General features: G+C 39.8%; 1 protein-coding gene across 1 annotated transcript; it reads left to right on the plus strand.

Annotated features, from left to right (window-relative positions):
• The first annotated feature begins 112 nt into the window (after window positions 1–112).
• On the plus strand, window positions 113–20447 carry DPH5 (diphthamide biosynthesis 5). The gene is made up of 7 exons (XM_048312502.1): window positions 113–370; window positions 3547–3671; window positions 7644–7752; window positions 17128–17248; window positions 18152–18191; window positions 19249–19352; window positions 20206–20447. The coding sequence occupies exons 1-7, from the start codon at window positions 236–238 to the stop codon at window positions 20427–20429; spliced, it is 858 nt and encodes a 285-aa protein (XP_048168459.1). The 5' UTR covers window positions 113–235; the 3' UTR covers window positions 20430–20447.
• Window positions 20448–20751: the final 304 nt, after the last annotated feature.

A 20751-nucleotide genomic window follows, 5' to 3' on the forward strand; every position in this document is an offset into this window, starting at 1 on the left:
GGGAGCCGGGCGAGAGGAGCCGGGAAACGGGGAGCTGCGAGTCGGCAGCCGGGAAACGGGCAGCCGGGAGCCGGGAAACGGGCAGCCGGGAGCCGGGAAACGGGCAGCCGGGGGCCAGGCTGTCCCCCGGACCTGGGCCCGGGTCCCCGCCAGTGGTGGGGCGTGCGGCGCCCCGGCCGATCCCGCTTCCGTGTCCCTCCTGAGGCAGGTGGCGGCTCGGCCGCGCTCCCTGAGCATGCTGTACCTGGTGGGGCTGGGCCTGGGGGATGCCAAGGACATCACGGTGAAGGGGTTGGAGGCGGTGCGGCGGTGCCGCAGGGTGTACCTGGAGGCCTACACGTCCGTGCTCACCGTGGGCAAGGAAGCGCTGGTAGGTCTGGCCACAGGGCCCGAGGCCTCTCGTACCACGGAGCCAGGGGCGTGCTGGGGCTGGTGGGTCCGTGGGAGAAACTGGCGGTGCCCGTTCTCGGGAGACGTGACCTTCACTCTGTTTTATAGGAGAAATCTTGCTACCTTGCAAGAAGACTGCAGCAAAAATAAAATGTTCCTTCTTACAACTGTTGGCACTAGTTTTCATCTCAAAACCTACCAATGTGTGCAGGCCTTGAGATACTGGAGGACTTGGTTGGAAAAGTGTCTAATCTGTTTTAAAAAGAAAAAAAAAAAACAAAAGTCATACCAGAAAAATACATGGTTTGAAGCCCTGAACCTCTGTATCAGCCTGAGGTGTTACGGCGTGCCTGCTGGGAATAACAGTTTTATTATCTCACATTTCCACGTTTCCACGTGGGCCAAGCTGCCTCACCGTGTTGGGATTCCCAGAAAGGCACAGTTCAGCCGGAGATGGGCTGTTGAACAACATGGAGATAAACTTTTCATTAGCAAACACACCCCATGGAAGACAACAGTAGTAAAAATGTGCAGATCATAACTCTGAGGGGTTCATAGATAGTCACAGAAGGATACGGTGTAGTTCTGAAATAATACCAGAAAAATAGCATAGCTGCCCACAGACCAGAGATCTTGCCTCTGAATAAGCTGATGCTATCTGGGTCTTGGGTGCTGTATGGCCATAATGTACCTGTATGCAGACCTGCATATACATAGAGCATGTGAGAGTTTTGGCTTGTAATCAGCATTACATGCTTTCCAGATACAAGGTAGGCTAGAATATTTGGGGCCATCTCTGGTTTATCTGCTGTATGAAGATATGCTCTGTGGTTTTATGTTTCTTTTCAGTACACTGAAGCAATCTAAATTGTAGTCAGTCTGTTCAAAACAAAATGTTCTTTTTTATGGATGGTTGATAGTTGGAAAACTGCTACATGGAAAGGATTACCTGGAGATTTTTACTTCTCAAAATGTGCATTTGCTATAAAAAAAAAAATTAATGGATTCCTATCCATCCGAACATAAAACATTGAATAATAGATAAATGCTGAATATTTTTGATGTGGTTATTTGGGGTTTTCTTGTTGTATATTTCTTATCGTTTTAAGTCTTTTGCAAACCTTGAAATCACAAAGATGAGATAACTGGGAAAAGAGATCAATAAAAACAAAGTAAAAGATATGGTCTTACCTGAAACCACCTAAGAGGGAACATAGGAATTAATGACCAAGGGTTTATCATACAGCCTGGTTTACATACAGGTGACAATGCTGAATAGTTTATTTACTAATCTGAAGGTCAATCTCTCCTAAGCACCATGAAAAGTTAGAGGAAAAGTCTCAAGAAGTAATGAGGAGATCTTTTCCTGCAGAGACTTCCTAGAAATCCTTCTGTGTTGATGGTATTGAAATCAGATCTTAAAATTCAAATGACATGACTCGCTTAGTTTATCTGGTTGGCCTAAAATGTATATTAAAAGTTATTTGATGTTGACCATCCAAATTGGCCCAGAGTTTGGTGAAAGAACTGTTTGGACCCAGTGGCCTCCCAGTGAGTCTCCATTTTACTTCTTGCTAGGAGATTGCTTTTTCTATATTCTCTACTTAGCTTGCTTTGATTAGCATTGTGGAGCAGTCTCAAAGCATGCAAATAGATTCCCTTGGATGAAGCCAAACTGAAAGATGTGTTCCTGGGACTGCACCCCATCTGTTCTGGAGCATGCATTTGCTCACAGTGTGGGGCCAAAGCCAGCCTGGTGCAATGGTAGCCCACGGAAAGGGATGCATAGTTATGGAGTGCTTTGCTTTAGAGACCAGCTCCCATTGTGCTGATGTGCATCTGGGCTAAGGTACCTAATGAAAACCTGTGGGGTGTCAAAATTTGCTGCAGTTAGCTTAGTATCAATCTCAGCATTATCCCAGGGTGACTGTCAGTCGTTCCAAATCACAGGTACAAGAGTTGCTTACACATTTATTTGGTCCCCTTTCCGTTGAATCTGTAAAGGTTGCAGTCTGTTTCACGAGGAAAATAATATCCTGATTTTATGGAGTTAGGAAAACTTACCCAAAATGGGCAGGAACTCATGTTCAGGAACGGGAATGTAACCTGGTAACAGAGGTCCCATACCTATTACTCTAGCTATGGGGTGGATTTTTTAGTGAAAGCACTACTCCGCTTCTGTACAGGTGTGATAGTTCTCTTGTCAGTTCACTGTGTGGGCAAAGAAGGCACAGAAGTCAGAGGAAAACCTTTCTGGGCCATAACTGACTTGAATAGTTTTATCAATTTATTAATATTCATAATACCACACAAATTTGCTGACTACTACTTAGCACAAAAACACCTTTCTTGGTCTTCGCCCTACAAAAAAAACTTTAATCATGTAAAGAGCATATAAAATGCACGGTGACACATGACATGGCAGTATGATCAGAAAACGTGTTCTAGAACTAACTGAAGTTTCATTACATGTGTGAAGTTGATTCTGGAAATAAAGGCCTTTAAAATGTACAAAGAGACATGATTACTAAGCTGCTGAAGAAAAATTAGGACATGATCAAATACATGTTCACCTGTATACATGGTAAAGTACTTCTTAAAAAGTTCTTAAAAAGAACTCAAGATGAAGGATTAATATGAAGTCATTCCTTAGATGTGGTTAGCTAAAATGTACTAAGGAAAAACTTGAGAGAACAGGTTGTGGTGTAGCTAGTGTGGTATTTGTATCTGGTTGGGTGCCAGTATTGTAAGTAGCCTAAGAGCTGGGCTCAGGCTTTGAGAGGGGATACCTTACATAGAGCAGCAGGTTAAATTAACTCTACCTGGAGTCCACCCAGGTACCCTCAGTGTGCAGGTGTGATTGAGCTGCTTTAGGTGCAGCTCCTCAACTGACACAGAAGGCATGAAAAACCAAGTCAGTATCAGGATAAAGTGGTTCACCAATTTTTGTCAGCTCAGGAGCTGCCTTATGGGGAGCTCAGGTATTCTTGCAAGCAGAGGTGAGGTTCTCCAGGACATGGGGCAGACTGCTGGGAAGAATAATAATGTTACCTATTCCACTGTCCATTGTCTGTATTCCTGAGAGAGCACCCAGAGAGATACAAAAGCATTCCTAAGTGTCTTATTTTGATGGTTATTTTTAATTTCAATTTCTAGGAAGAGTTTTATGGAAAAGAGTTGATTTTGGCTGACCGAGAAATGGTGGAACAAGAAGCAGATAGCCTTTTAAAAGAAGCTGATGTTTGTGATGTTGCATTTCTTGTAGTTGGTGATCCTTTTGGGTAAGACAAAGCAACATTTTAATTATTGTTGTAGCTTGATCACTCTTTTTTCAATAGGAAGAAGCCAATTCTGTTACTGTAGTTCTTTTTGAGGAAACTGATTTTCAGACCAGAAACACTTCTTATGTCTGTATATTCCTTATTGTATTAAAAATATACATACAGTTTTCCACACTTTATCTTGCTTTGGAGTTTCTTTGCCCAGATGTTCATTATAGATAATGTGGACTCTGCATGATGTATGAATCTTTCCTTCAGCAGACATTCATAATTTCATTAGTTATCATTCTCTGTGCTAGCTTTTATAACAATGCTTTGCCTCATTATTTGTCTGCTAACAGAAGAAATTCTAGGTTATCACATAAATAAGAAATGTGGTTTTTGGGGGGAGTATTCTTTTAGTTGCTGTTTGTATTTATAAACTGCAGCTTTTATACTCAGTTGTTTTAGAATGAATACAGATTATTGGTTGTATGGTGCATCCGCTTTGATTTATGCTAGTTTTTAAAATCACTTATGTCATTATAAATGTCTTCTCATGTTGGTTTATTAGGACTTTTGTTTCCACTTTTTATTCCTGCTGGAAAGTACATTTGCTTTGGTCTTTTTCTATGACCAGAGGGATCTCCTTCTGTCTCTTTGGTCAGGCATCATCAATCTGTAATGTCAAGCCATGCAGAAAAGCTTTTCATCTTCAGCTGGTGATGCAAGATTTATACCACAGTATAAGGGGCACAAGAAAAATGAAATCTGAGCACCTTATTTGTGAGTGAAAAAATGGAGCTCATGAAAAAAAGGAGCAGTGTGCACATCTGTCAAAAGCAGATAATTTGTGTAAATACAGGTTAAAGGCAATTGGCAAGAGAATATTATGTTAAACTAATTATGGGCAGATGACCCTGTATTTCAGAAATATTAATTATACTTGCAGTCCATGTTTACTTTAAGGATTCGTGCAGAGTGTAGAGCCATGTTACCTGTACCCTTGTGCTCTGATCCAGTGACTGATCTAAGTACACAAGATGAAAAAAACCTACATGGATTGAAATGTAGTTGCTACTTGTAAGCAGTATTCTGATCTGCCTCAGTTATCTTCAGTTTCAGTGTCAAATACTTTAGTTCTGGTCAACGTATTACATAATTTTTGGTTGTTAATGAAAATGTTAGCTATACAATATATTTCTAACATAAAAGTGAGCTGCCTTATAACAATTGCTTTGTGTCTCAGAAAAGTCAGTGTGTTTTACCATTGTTAGCAGACTGGTCTTTTGCCAGACACAAGACACTATGAATATGCATCTAAGTAGATAGGAAATTTTGCACGTACAGAATTCAGCATGCTATTCAAAGTAATCCTTCAGATAGAACACAAATTTTGCACACTCCATGGCCTTCTCTGGTGTAAAAAAAATTCATCTTTCTCACTAGAGATTTTAATGGAAATGGATCCTCATCACTAAGAGCAGTTTATGTAAGAGCACAGAACCCCAGAAAGAGAATGGTAACCTAATGAAAGACTTAACCTGCTTCCCCTCATCTCCCCTTTTGCATCAAACCTGGACCAACTTACTGAACTTCTATGCAAATGACAAATAAGCTGTGGCATGGAAACCCATTTTTACAAAAAAACCCAAACCATAAAACCACCATCACAAATACCTTTTGATAACTGAAGCTTGAACGGGAAGAAGAAATATTTTTGATAGAATGCTATTCCAGGGTGTTGTTGCACCCTTTTGAGCAACGTGTTCTGGCCAAGATGTGCATTAGCTGTCTCCTAATTTGGCTCTCAGATACTACAAAAGGGGTTTCATCACTTTAGAATAACTTGCATAGCTATCTGAGCTGCCTTCTAGGTGGCACAACTGGAGAGCTGAAAAAGCTCAGTTAAAAAACTACCCTTTTTTTGAATGAGTTGCTTCTCTCTATATGTTTATGTTCTTAGCTCTTAATACTGCAGCTAGAACTGCTCCTATGATCACATAGAGCCCTAAGGAGGTTATTAGGACAGAGTACTGTTTCTGTCCTAAGAGAGACCATAGGGGAGGAGGATAGAGGCCACATGCAGGTGATCACAGACTTTCAAGTATATTTGTAGGTGAGCAGAGTACCTGGCAGCCACAGGAAATGCCAGGTGTTGGTGGTTAATGGTTAAAGCAATTAAGCAGGCTGTGCTCTGTCACCCTCACTGTTGTTCTCTGCAAGTTTTTATCTGTGTATGTGGTAACACCCATGGATGTGCTACAAGAACCTGACAACTTTAGTAGTACAGTGGAAAGCCCACCACTCCAGGCTGGTGTTAACATTCATGTTATTTCTACCCATAAAACTTAAAGTCTGTATCAGTGACAGAAAATACTACTATAGTTATGGGTGTAGAGGGATGACTCCATGAAACTTTTCCTGGTATTAGCTGAGTGCTCATAAGGGCACTTCTGCTTTTCAGTCATTATAAACAAATCTACTGGGTGAAAAAAAATATTGGCTGGAGCAAATTTCAGTGAATAAAGCCAGCTGATCCCTAGGTCAGTATTAGCATAACCACAAAATCCTCCAGTGCTCCTTGTCCTTCGTATGTGCATGGACTAACACAAGGCTGTAAAACTAGTCTCCTCTTCTCTTAGAGCAGACATTTTTAATTCACCTTTGCTTCTGCAAGGCAGGAGCAATGTTTGTGTAGTAGCTAAATATTAGTTTAGATCACTTTACTGCCTTCTCCTCAGTCTGGGAGCCTGTTTGTATAAGCGTTTCAGATTTCCCAAATTCAAATTCCGGGGTTTTTTTCTTCCACTGAAATTGATTTCTTTTTTAAAATATTGATCCTTGCCAGCTGATGCCACATTTGTATTCCAGTCTGAAGCACCTGATCTGCTGACTGGGTGCTGGTCAGACACAAGGCATCGAAATTATCAGGCTAAGATCAAGGGAATTCTGTTAGGGTAACTGAACAAGGCCAGGGTGAAAGCAATTTTCCTAGTTCATTGTTCTGATGGCCAAATGTTATTTCTTTTCTTCCTTCTTTGGAATGGCCACACAGAAGTGTGTGGTACATCTTGAGATTGAAATTGATAAGGTCATTGATCAGGTTTGATAAATTTAGGCAAGGGGCAGGTGCATTTTTATATTTCACAAACATATAAGCATACATACAAGCAAAATAGGTAAACAATGTTGCAGTTCAAATATTTGCTCAATCTATATGTACTTACCATTTTAGAAAGGCTCTAATCTCAACTGCTTACCTGCAAACCCAGTAATTCTTGCAGCAGTCAATCACTGCAAGCCTTAGACCTAGAACCAAACTTAGCTCTGTTTGAAACTTAAACTAGAATATTCTTAACTCTTTCAGAATGAACTTGATCACTCAGATTTAGGTATTGTTAATTTGAGTAATCTGCATTAAATATTATTAACGTTGATTCAGTCTAAGGGTGTTTTTTCTATGTAAACATGCAGTTTCCCTCTGTCTGTTCAGAGTTCTTGTCTGAGCGTGGGGCTTTCTTGGCACACATTGGTGCTGGTGGGAGAGGGCCTGGCTGTGCAGCCAGTAACAAAATCCTGGAGTTTTGTGTAAGTGAGTGCCAAATAGAGTCGACATTTACAGTTCAACACATGTTCAACAGATACTGCAGAAGACAAAGCATAAATGGAACTTTCCTTTTCAAGTACTTGCCAAGGCTGCTCTATGAAGTAACAGTTGTAATAGTGTTACAGTTTTAATGATGCCAGGAAGCTGCAAAGAGCTGTACCATACTGAGGATGCCTGGCATTCCAGCGGGGGAAGATGACATATGGAAGCCTTATTGGAGTTTTTACTTTCCTGTAACAATTAGGATATTGTTGCCATCTTCCCACCTCGGCATTGCCCTTGTTTTGAAGGGTTTCATTTTACTTTCAAAACAATCTGTAGTGCTAGTAACACTTGGTAACATCACGTTTTCAGTGTTTAATTCCTTCCTTTCCTTACCACAGGGCCACGACACACAGTGATTTAGTGCTACGTGCAGTAAAATTGGGGATTCCTTACAAGGTCATTCATAATGCTTCAATAATGAATGCAGTGGGCTGCTGTGGTTTGCAGGTAATATTTTTGTATATGAATATATGTTATTTCACAACTGCTAAGCTTAGAATTGGTGAGCTCTTCTGCTGTGGCAGTGCATGTTGCAATCTCAACTTTGAAGATCTGTACCAACTGTACACTTAATGTTAGAATTTTTTAACACTTCCTTTTAGCATGCTACATGTCAGCAAAAGCCCCTTTTGATGAGCTCATATGAAAATGAATAGTAACACTTCTGTTCTCTGCTTTCTAACTTCCCTCTGCCCCAGGAGCCTTTGGTATTTAAAGTTATTTTACAGATAAAGCTTTGTTCATGTTGGCTTCCTTCTACTACTGATGGTAGTATTAGGTATCAGGTAATACCTGATAAATTTACTCTTAAATAAGGTTGTTACCCTGTAGAGAAATATGCTGATCTTGTCATAAGAGAAATACATGCACAAGCCTGCACATATGTCCAACTCAGATCATAACTAATTCCAAAGTCTTGAATATGGTGCACTCTTAAGTTTGATCTGTCTCCACTTTCTGCCCATCTGATGAGGAGGGACTTGCCTAGCCAAGGACTAGTAAAACAAATGACAGTTTTTGTGTATCTTGAATGGCTAAAGTAGAAAAAGTCTAGTGTTCCCCAAGAAAATACTTCCTTTTACACATGTATGGGTCCATTATTACTTTTCCTGCATGAAAGATATTGTGGCAGTGTATAAATCATAACTAATCACATATAAATTAGATGAAGCTTCCCCCTCTTGTTTTCATTCATCACTTTAACATAGAACCTGGCCTCTCAAGGTTCAGAATAGCTCCCTGTGTACGGGAACCACTAAACCAGGTTCCCACTTTACAAAAGCCAAAAGCAAGCACAGGAATGTAAATGTCCTACAGACAAGTTGAGGGTTTGAACAATAACTTTCTGTCACTGAAGGAGGAATTCCTTCCTAGCCATACAAAAAAGAACACAATTTATTTTAATTTCAGTAAACACCTGATACCTTCAAATTTGCACTGACAAACTCCAATACTCCAAACTCCATTCAAATAATAATGCTGACCAACAGCAGAAAATCTGTTGCAATGAGTTTGGGTATTATCTTTGGTTTTGATTTGAAATCTGAGTGCCCTGTCTGACCTGGCTCAGTGCAGTGACACCTGTCCCATTAGTTAATGCTAAAGGGAATGCTAGACAGCAGTCACATTCTTTATAATTCTTCTTGTGAGCATTTTCTTAGTGATACCTGCCTATTGCTGCAAGACTTGGGCAAAATTATCTTTTAGGAAGGAAACAGGCTTCTTGGTGCCTAAAATCTACATGTACAGCAGACAGATGGCAGCTGTCGCATGACTGCACTTACTAGGGTGGGTAAAACAAGAGTTGGGGCTGGGGCTCACCCTTCCCCTTTTGGCTGGATGGTGGTGCAAAATTTGCTCCTGCTGTCAGGCTGTTGATAAGTAGTTTCTACTACTTGCTCTCTTTTTTTACTGTTCTTTTACATTCATTAGTAAGGAAGATGCAAGGCCCAAAGAGTTTTCTAAGTTTTCTGAAAGTTTGCTTCCCTCACAATTCAGCCAGGCATAGGAAGGAGGAGTATAGAGCTTTTAGGTAAATTGAAAAAAAGACCAGAAACCTAACATGGGTATATTATAAACAGTCTGTAAAGTCTTTCACATATGCAGAGTTTTGGAGATTAGATTGCTATTTCCTTATCCCATGCTGAAGGGAGCAGACCATAAAGGAAATGTGATGTTATTCACTCTGGCATTAGTCCCCTTTTCCATTCTGGCTTGGGAGGGGCTCCCTTCTCATAAATCAACATTCCTGTTGTCGTATAAGGCATTTTAGGAAATAGTGATTGTATTACCAGACAGAATATAACCAGTTGTATGTTTCACTCTTGATTGCTCCTTACTGGCATAAACAGCAAGTGAGGTTTTATCTTACAAAAAAGCAGCCTTTGATTAGTTAGAGTTGTGCTGGAAGTTAATAGTTTCTTTCAAAAGCCTTTACTTTCATGGCTGTCTGCTGCCATCAATTTAGTTTTGGAGTTATTGTGTCTCAAATTGCAAAGTTCCTGTCAAGTACAGGAGGGATTCCTCTTTTGCTTCACCACAGAAAAGGGTTTGCCTTTTTTCTTGTTTTAATGTGATTGTGATACAAACCTTCTCTCTTTCTTAGTAGAGAAAAACAGGAAACACCTTTATATGCCGTTCAGAGAGCCATGTGCGTAGTGAGCTGTAACTGCTGATTAGGCTGTCAGTGAAATGCAGCTACAGCACAGTCTGGTCACAAAAGAATGTCTCTGGTCATCAGAGCAATGTTTCTGTGCAGCCAACAACCTTTGGGTACTTGCGCAATTTTCCTTTACGATGATTTAATGAAGTCAATAGAGCATCAGTAATGGTTCGTTACCTTCATTCCATAGCTGTAGTTCTTGCCAAATAATAAAGAGGGGTGCTATTTTCAAATACTTTTTTTTAACTGTCTTTCCCATTTAACAGAATTAGTGCAGCTTTTTTTGAATATTGAAGAAAAGAGTGGGGTTTTAATTTTGAAAATTAAACTTCTTGAACTTCTTGGAAGCGCTCACATTGATAAATTGTGCTGGGATAGTATAACTTAGCAAAGTGGTAGTCTGACTGTGCATAATGCTCTGTGATTTGCTGTGCCTTCCTCTTTTACACTGTTTTTGCTGTGCTTTACCGTGCCAGATTTCTTTTTCCATGGCTGAAGCTATTTTCCCTTAAAACAAATGAATATGGTTATGGGAGATAAGCCAGGAAAAGTGCTCCTATGTTAGTGCTTCTTAGCATGTTCTCTGCAGGTTCACCTCCCTTCTCTGGAGTCTGCCATGTGGGTGTGTTTGTCACTCTGACTCCTGTTGCAGTGGGGAATAACCACCAGTGAGGACAGTCAGGCACTTTGGTATCTGCACACACTGCCAGGGAAGCACAGACTTTACCTATGCCCACACTCAGTTTTTCAGAATAGTGCTGATTGCTACGGCTTTTAGCCCTAGAATAAAGAGGCAGGAAACTGAGGATCTCTAATTTGCATCTTTCTCATTCCTATCTAATCTGCATGACATCTGGGTTAGTTTGGGAAGATCAGTGGCCAGAGTGGTGCTTTCAAGACAGAATTCTCTCTGACCCAGTGCTGGTAATGTGTCCTTGAGGTAGAACTACTGGTGGTCAAACACATCAGGAATATTCTACATTGTGCTGACCTGTGATGCACATGAAGGAATGATGCCACTTGAAATGGCTTGAGGTAATGGCATTAACATAAAGAAAGAGGATTGAGAACTGAAGTGCAAAGCTGGAGGCAAGTCACAGGGTGGGAGAAAGGACTGAAATGAGACACTCATTTCTGAGTGGTGGTGTTCATTTTGAAAGCATTGGCTTTATATTTTGGTTGGGTAGCTAGGAAAAAAACATGTTATAGCAAAGAGCTGCCTTTCTTTTGAGATGTACCCACTTTCCACCTGAATAGCTTCAGAACAAACATCTGCATGTGCCCTTGTGTCTTTCAGTGACGCATCTTGGGTTTTTTGTTTGCAGTCCAGTTAATTCTTGAAGACAATTACAGTTATAAAATAGAAAATAGCCTTTTTGCTACCAGCTGATCACTTAAACATAAAAGCCATGCTTACTGTGTTATTTTTGAGTTTTTACTGAACAGGTGAGTACATTTCCAGTGTCAAGTTGAAAAATATTACTTAAAGATGAGGAAGCTGAAGGATGCTATCATTAATCACTGTGCTCGTAGTCAAATAGAAACCCTGTAGTAGCTGCAGGAGCGGAGCCTCTGCGTCCCACCCTCTCTGTGTGCCTTAATCTTCAAAACCACTCTTTGCTCTAACAGGAGGGACTTTACACAAAATGACTGACTGTTGAACTGTCTTCTGTCGCTAGTTGGTTTTTTTCAGTTACTACCAGCTTCTGAGCCTTTAAGAAATTGGCATTTGTTTCTCAAGCCAATTAAAGGTTAAATCAGTGCTAGTCACACTACTTCGTGGGTCACAATTGCTGTCCAACTTAGTGCCATTTGTCACCAGCAAACATGACCCAAAAACATGTATTTAATCAGGTTTGGTTTTTTTTTCTTTTAGATATCTTCATTTCATATTGGTAACTGAAGTCACCAGGGTAGGAAGGGAACATTGCTTGATATTGGTGGAAAGAATCTTAGAAGGTTATTAAAGATAAGGTGACATTACCTTGGGGGAGAATCCTCTCCTATTCAAACTTGCTTGTGGATTTTCACAGTATTTTGAGAGCTGAATTTTGTTCTGCTTGTGGAGTGGCTATTTCCTAAGCAGATCCAAGAGGCAGCCATGGAAAAATGTGCTTGTCCCTTCAACTGATTTTATGTGATTTGTCTCAGCTGCCTTCTGAAGACTGCAGTTATGTGGAGTGGGTTTCCCTCAGCAAAATGGCCAAATGTATTTTTTTCACAGTTCCTTTCTCTCTGGCATGTACTATGGAGATGGGAAGTTTTTGGGACAGCTAGGGCGATTTCTTGGCTTGCAGTACAAAAAGGAGTGAAAGCCACATATATGTGAATGGTAAAACATTTCAGTTTCATGTGAAGGTTCTCATGAGAGGCATTTGAAGTTGCTAAAGGTCTGTGGTACTAAATAAGGTAGTGTAAAGGGCAAGAGCTAGGCTTGTGGTTGTTTCATATGACCAATTCCAAGCAAAAACAGACTGAGTGATTCTTGCTACCTCTTTGTTGGCAATTGCACTACTTCTTAAGCTGCTATCAAGCAACAATATGTAATACAAAGAACAGTAGGAGCCCTTTAATCTGATGTATATGGTCTGGAGGGTTGTTAACAGGTTAGGGAGAATAAAGGGAAAAACCTGACTCCTTAGGGTCCTTATCTTTGAGCATGAACATTGCATAGCATCATGTCAGAACCCCTATGACAAAGATAAAGAAAATATGTCTTAGCTTTTTTGGGTATGTTCATTGGGATCTATCAGGAAGTAACCTGGGATAATGCAAGGTGCTCTGCAGTCTCCAAATCCATTGAGGGATACTCTTAGGAGAAAAAGCCTCTTAGTTCCTACCAGTGAGTTGTGATTAGGCTGTGAAGAGTCTGAATTTGCATAATTCACCTGTCCTTTGAGAACTATCTGCAGTGTAACCTGTGAGCAGCTCAACACAGAACATAGCTCGGTAGCATTTCAGCCCTCCAGGGTTTTCAGGTATTTGGTTGTGTATGGTGGCAGGACTGAAGAATGCAGTGACTCCTTTTTTTTACTTTCTTCCCCAGACATGTGACCAGTTCTGAAGTGGTTTGAAATGTTAGGAAAGTAGGTAGGTTCATAAGTGAAAAATTGCTGTGTCATTATTGCAGCTGATACAGCAATAATTCTGGGAAAGATGCTGTAAAAATAGATGTCTGTGTTTTGAAATGTTTACTTCTTGGTTTCTCTGCAGCTGTTGGCCAACTGACCTTTAATATTATTTTGCATCTTCTCTCCTGCTTGCTTTAGTACTTTTTAGAGGGGATGGTGGATCTTCCTTTTTTAATTTCCCTATTTAGTCTCAGCTTGTTCCATCTTTTATGCCTAAATTTTTGTGGTGATTGACCACACCACTGTTTCAAGTTGATCAGGACAGTTTCAGGTATCTGATATCATTCAGACTGGTCTTTAACAAAGTAGCTCAGCAGTTTCATTGAAATTCCCCTTGCATTCAGATTTTCCAAGGTGAGATCATGGTACAGCACTTTTTCTCTCACAGTTCATTCTGGCCTCTCAATTTGCAATCAACTCTGCTTATATAAACAAGAAGTAAAATAAGAAATAGCATTAATAGAAGGGTTAAAATACTAACAGAAAACAAGCACCAGAAGTTGTCATTCTTTCATATCGTGTATAAATAAAATAGGAAGTTATATCTTGTTCTGAGGTGATGTAACTGTGAGTTGAAGAACTGCTTTCTGCAGTATGAGGCAGAAAACTCTAGCAGCAGGGCATTGCCTCAGAGTAGAGAATTCTGGCTTCCTTTGCTGACCTGAGCTATTGCATTGCAAAATTTAAGTGCACAAAGTTTTGCTTAAGCCAGTCACTACTTGGAGGGAGGGTGGGGAGAAAGGGATATTTCCAAAGACTGAGGTCTTTCAAAATGACCTTTTGAAACCTTTCTGTGAAGTTTTTGAGCATTGAGGAGAAGGTAAGAAGTTTGGTTTCCAAGCTGAAAACACGAAATATCTGTCCAACCATTTCATTGCGCGCCTTTGAAATTCTGGCAGTTTTGTGCCTGAGCAGAATGTAGGCACTGTAACAAATCTGCTCATCAGTGCACGTGTGGTGCCTGAGATGTTTGGGCTTGTACAGAACATACATTGCCCACTCCTAAACCCCAGGTGCTTCATGGAGAGTGCAGCACACAGAATTTGGCTGTGAAATTTAATTTGCTGTTGCCTCTCTTTAGAGCTGTGCCAGCCACTGTACAGCCTGATCCTGTCACTGCAAATACACACAGCTCATCATCTTACTAAACTTGGGAACAGTCTAAAAGCATGGCAGTAATCCTTAGTTGTGTTGTAACACTCCTTGGTTAACAAACGTGTCAGACAGTTTTATTTCAGTGACAAGCATGATTCCTGGAATTTTGGGACCCTCTGCAGCCTTTTATGGTTGGTGGAAAGAATGCTTTTTAATTTCAGTGGGTTTTGTCTTTAGTGGACCTGCTGTCTTCTGTAACTCCTGAATCCTTAGGATAATAGTGGAATTTTAGACATTTCCTGCTTTCTTTGCAGCAAGGCTTTTCTTGAAAGTCAGATACTTCATGCAGAAGTTCAAGAGGTAGAAACTAGAACACAGCAGAGAAAACTTAATTAGGAACAAATTGAATTCTGCATGAGGTACAAGGAGAGCATTTAAAGTGTAAGTTCTGATACAGTCATGTGTTCCTTCTTTAATGCAGGCTTGCCCTGGTGAAGAGCAGTTCCTATGTTTGATTAAATGTCACATGTCTGCAGAGATCAAATACTGGATGAGAAAGAAATATTGGTTTGTGTCTGTAGAAGTGTTTGTAAGGTAATTGGTTATAAGTATTCAAGCACAATAAAGGTATCTACTTACTGCTTCAGTTCCTCAGCATTCAGATTGATGGTGTACCAGGGACTTTCCAAAGTAGTATTCTGCCCTCTGTAATTTAAAGTAAAAATATGTGTGCATTAATGCTAGGAAATCTGTTCTTCACAAGTTTAGTTAGTAGAGGGGCATAAACTGCAAAGACATTTCTAGGAGGTTGATAAAATGTGCCCCAGTCTATCTTAATTGGCTACTTCTGTGCTTTCCAGGTGCTGAGAAAACAGGTGTATTTTTTTGAGACTGTAAGGTTTTCTGTGATATCAATACTTCATGAAGGTGTTCTGAAGGTATTTCTACTGAATAGACAGGCAATTTCCAACAAAAATGTTTTACTCTGTTTGACATCCAGGCTTCAGTATTAATGCAAAACCCAGTAAACCAAGGACAGATTAGTGAATCTGACTGGCAGGGCTTGTACAAAAAAGGATAGCTTGCTTAACTTCTTGTTGGCAAAGAGGATGGAGAATCTTTGTAATGAATAATGGAAAAGAGAACGATAACAATCAGAACAAGCACTGTAGGGTATCAAGTTTAATGTCCAACTCATTCTTAACATGTGGCAGAGTGGCTTAGAAGTTCTGATTCCCAACAAAATACCTCTCAGATAGTAACACTTTGCCCATTTCTGCACATCCTTTTTTTTCCTAAAGGACAGAGGTGAAAGTTTCTCTTCCTTGGGTTATCAAAATGCCAAAGGGACAAGGTAAGATTTAAGGTTAATTGAGGCCACTTTCTGTTCTGAACAAGGACTGCTGCTTTTGGGAAGTGGCTGCAGGGATTTCAGGTGGCTGATGGGAAGCACTTAGGTTGGCACCAGACATTGCAGCACTCAGGGAAGACTGCAGGAATACTATCAGTGAGATTAAAGGTATCTTGCTCCCAGATGCTCTAACAGTGAAGGGGAGAAGGAGAAACTTTTTGTACTAATAGTTTTTTTACAGATTTGGTACAAAATGGGAAAGAGTTCTAGGCAGCCACATGGAAAATGGGCAAAGCACAGTTTGACTTTTCTTTCATTTTCTAGAACACAGCATTGAAAGAGCTAACAAGTTACATCAGGAGCAATTTATTTTGTTCAACCTGTATTTACTTTACTGGAAGAACCTTTAGGTTGTGAAATGTACACAGCATGTTCTTGTCCTTGTTCTAGAATGAAATACTTAAAAGAGGAAATGTTTTCAGCTACATTCCAGGAATCTTTGAATAAGTTTTATCAGCATGAATGGTTAAAATTTGAGGTTTTGGTCCCTTGAAAACAAACATGTTTCTGTTTTGATTCAAGTTCTGCTCTACCAGCATAAAGGAGTTAAAACCACAGCCTAATGCCACAGTAACATACATATGTATAGGAGAATCCCCACATGGCACAGGGCTGCCAGAGCTGCTTCTACACAGGGTCTTCTGCCAAAGGACACAAAGTGCCTTTGTCTCCTGTTGTGGGCTTGGCAAAGCAGTTTTTCCTTCCAGGAGTACAGAGAAACTGGGAAGGGTAGTCCATGTAGGTGTTGTTTCTGTGGTGAGCTTGAGCAGATAGGATATCGGCAAGCCATAAAATCCATCTGGGATGGCCCCATTCCAGAGCTGAATAGACCAAAATTGATGCATGGTTTTCCCCTATTGCAGGGCAAAATCTGCTTCCAAGCCAAATACTGCTTTAAGTTACATATGACTTTCACTTTTGCATCACCAGAGATGATTGGCAAGACTATTGCTTCAAATGTCTTAACCAAGATTAGGGACTTAGAGCAATGAACATATTAAGACTGAGAATAGAGTCAGTGAGTATGCTTGACATAGAATCTGCTAGCAGTATTCTGCTAGCAGTATTCTTACCATATGTACATAAACCATGTTGTACCTCTCAGCTTCCTGCACAATCTGTCTTCAGATCTTCATATCCACTGTCTCCTTAACTGTAACTTCTTTTGCCTGCTAGAGCTTCCATCTGCAGCAAAATGCCATTTTAATATAAACACTACTGTATCAATAGAATCAAAACATTGAATTATGGCACTATTCGAAGCTGTCTAGCCTTAATCAAAGTAAGAAATAACAAATAATAATTTTGGTGCTAATCTTACAAAGTTTTTGCCTTTAAAAGGCATTACTTCAGAATGAAGTAATGATAGAAAGTATATTGAAAGTTACTTATGCATTGGAAAGGTGACTGCAGCGATAGGTAAAAACTTTACAGGTAGTTCATGACTTGGTCTTTAACATTATTGCATGCTCTTATTTTTTGTTATTGCACATGTATGTTACTGCATTTGCTCTGTTTTACAGTTGTACAATTTTGGAGAGATGGTTTCTATAGTGTTCTGGACAGATACATGGAAGCCAGAAAGCTTCTTTGACAAGATTGAGAAGAACAGGCAGAATGGAATGCACACCCTGTGCTTACTCGGTGAGCAGCAGCCACTCCTCCTGCATTTTAGTCTATGTGTTGAGTGTTTACCCAACTGTCTAGATCACCAGATAAGCAAATGTGACATTAAAAAGATGAGTGGTGATAAACTTTTGAATTCAAAGTGACTTCATGGATGTAGAAGCAATTTGGTAAACTGGACACTTAAAATCTTGGGGGTTTGCATGTTAAACCCCTTTCATCTGAGTCACTTTGGTTTAGAAGTTGATTATGTAACAAGGAATACTTATTCAAGGTTTAAAATGTATCCAGCTTTCAGTATGATAATTTGGGGGGGAGGGCATTTGAGTACAGGTAACGTTTGAATTCCTCTTGGAGAGATTATGGTCAATTTATTTCATAAAATTGCAGCTGTGCAGAGTCTTACCTACCTGACCTCTTCTCTATTTCAAATCCTTTTTTTTCCCATAACAGAAGTTTGTTCTAAATTTTCATTGGGACAGGAAAGAAGTGCTAACGAAAGTCAGATTCCTGCATGACAGTGATGTAATCACTGTCGAGCAGTCAGACTGTATTACCTTTTGTGACATAATGTGCTCATGGTTTAAGAGTAGTCCCAATGCACTGGTGTGCTCAAATGTGCTGGTATTTAACTGTCTTATGGTAAATATGCTTATCTGTATATTTACTAGGATTTTTATTTGGCTGTGTTGCTCTGAAATCTGTGAAATTTGCCCTATCTTTGGATAAAATCACGTGCATAAAGTCACAGGATTTTGAAATTAACTAACACATGAAACAGTACAGTGTGATCCATATTCTAATAGCTAAATATAGTAATAATTTTAATAACAGCTAAAATGTTGTTAAAGCTTTACCTACATAGAAAACTAAGTGGGGAACTTGTAGGGAACCTGTGTTCTAATGTGTTTTGTTCTACAGATATTAAAGTGAAGGAGCAGTCTCTGGAGAATCTCATGAAGTGAGTCACCATTTTGAAAATTCATAGAAACACACAGTGCACTTAAGAAGGGGTTTTTTTGTACAAGGAACAACGGTTCTTTGCCCATAGTCTAATACTGAACTTACCTGCCTTCTCCTCTTGTGCTTTTCAGTGGCCTTTTGATTCTTAGAAGGAGTGAAACTCTTTTGTTCGTTGCAATAGGGCCTGGCTTTATTTAAAGTAACTGAATGGAGTTGCAGCAGAACATGATCCTTTATATAACTGTCCCTGTGAGAAGCACTAAGTCAGAATGGGGTAGACTTTCCTCTTGGTGAATGAAGTGTTATTTCTCTACTGTTCTGTGCCTCCTGAAACAGATTAATATCTGAGAGTGTTATAAATTTATTCTTCTGTACACTGGGTAGCAACAGTGCGAAGTACATAATACGTAACACCCTTCTTAAAGAGTTAAATAAGCAATATATGCTCTTATGTTTGTTTAACTGTATTCAAAAAGCTTTTGCCACATTTTAGTCATCTCTGCAATCTGTATGTTTTGACAGTAGTGAATATAAATGGCTCCTTTATACACATGCTGGAACTGGTCTAAATTGACATTTGTGAAGTCTCACAGTATCATTGAGGTTTGTTTATTCTGTAGTTTCAAAATAAAATGTTTGACTAAATCCACAGTTGGCAAAGAAAGCAGCATTTCATTTAAGAATACATTTCTAGTCTGTAATCATCTGTCTACAGGGCATTTAACAGAAAAACAGTTGTATGCCCTTGAATTTAAGTCTAATGCATCCTTCCAGAGTAGCTGCAAAACCTGCACATTGCTTCTAGCAGCTGAATTTGTTTTTAGGATCTAAATGATCTACCAGCTGGAGCCCAGCTGTATCACAAGTGTGATGAGAGCACAACAGATTACTGTACTCTTTAAAAATCCACTCTTGTCTAAAAGGCCCAGCCTGAGAGCCTGTGCCTGTTTAAGTTCAACCTGCTGGTCTAGAGGTCTCTTGACATAAGCTGTAAGATTGCTGGGGATAACAAAATGAGTTATATGTGAAATTTCTCTGCTTTTCCTTCCCTGCAGAGGAAGAAAGATTTTTGAGCCACCACGCTACATGAGTGTAAATCAAGCTGCAGAACAGCTTCTTGCCATTATTCAAAACAGGAGGCTCCAAGGAGAAAAACCAGGTATGACTGCAGTGCTTCTGTCTGCTACCACCCCTCTCCAGTCACACCTATTGATGAGCTGCTGAACTCCGCTCCCTTCCTCTGACTCTCAGAATTCTGTTTGCAGTGGATTTGGGCTGCCTTAAATCTTAGTCATGAGATGGATTTGGCCAAGTTTCAACAGCATAGTTCAGTGAGCATCGATGAAGGTGTGCTGGTGGCTCCTGGAAGTTTAGTCGAAGCCTTAGTCTGGAAACCCTGGACTATCCACATTTAACTGTGAGCTCTTTGGTCCATTGGAATTGCAGGAGGCAGAAGGACTCTGAGCATTTTAGATCAGTCAAGCTTCAACAAAATCTCTGCTATATTTTACTCACACTCTGTTCTACATGAACACCAGCCTGACGCTAGGTTAACCTAAAGATGCAGAACTGTGATTTTTACCTTGAATTCTTAACACTAGTCAAGAGCAAACTGTGAAATGTTTATTGAGACCAAGGGTAAAATCACAGCAGCTAATAAAGATGACGCAGTTGTATCACAGAAATTTAACAGAAATTGTTTTAGGTCTACTCATTTAAAATGTTTATTCCTTCAATACTATTAAAATGAAAATCCCTTAATTTTATCCTTTACGTAGAATGAATCAGAAGCAGCGGTTTCCTCAAAGTGAACAGAATTCCTGAATGAATTCTTCCTTATCAACATCCTTAAGCTTTATTTTCTCTGAAGAGCAAGCTTCTTTCTAGACCACTCCAATAATTTATAATTGGAGGTTTAAGAAAGCAGTTAAGGTTTAAGCATTTTGAGTACTTTTTTCCATATGGTAGGACCATTAGTCAATAAATTAAACATTTAATCTTCTTTCTTACAGAAATAACTGAAAACACAATTTGTGTTGGCCTTGCTCGTGTGGGTGCTCCAGATGAGAAGATTGCTTCAGGCACACTACAGCAGATGTCCACTGTGGAACTGGGTGCTCCACTACATTCCTTAATTGTTACAGGCACTATGCATCCTCTGGAATTGGAAATGCTTAAACTTTTCTCTGTTGATAGTTCCAGTTTTGGAAATAATGCATGTCAAAAGACTACTTAAATAAAAATGAGGCATTTACATTTTTATTCCATATTTAATTGCATAAACAGCATAAAGTTATTGCTGTGACTATTTAAGACTTGTCTAACTGCAGTTAGACTCGGTTGCTTCAGAAGACAAGACTGCAGGAAGATGGACCTGCTTCTACCCGAGGCTGCAAACTGCACCTGCTGGTATCAGCTTCTACCATGCAGACACCTCCAGAAACTTTTAAATCTTTGATTCAGGTCATTGACATCCACATCAGTCTTGGGCTGCTGATTAGGGTAAGAAGAGTACCAGGTATCTGTGTGGCAGCACTTGCTGTAGTGCATTAACCAAA

This window comes from Corvus hawaiiensis, chromosome 9 (assembly GCF_020740725.1).
Source record: "Corvus hawaiiensis isolate bCorHaw1 chromosome 9, bCorHaw1.pri.cur, whole genome shotgun sequence".
NCBI lineage: Eukaryota > Metazoa > Chordata > Aves > Passeriformes > Corvidae > Corvus > Corvus hawaiiensis.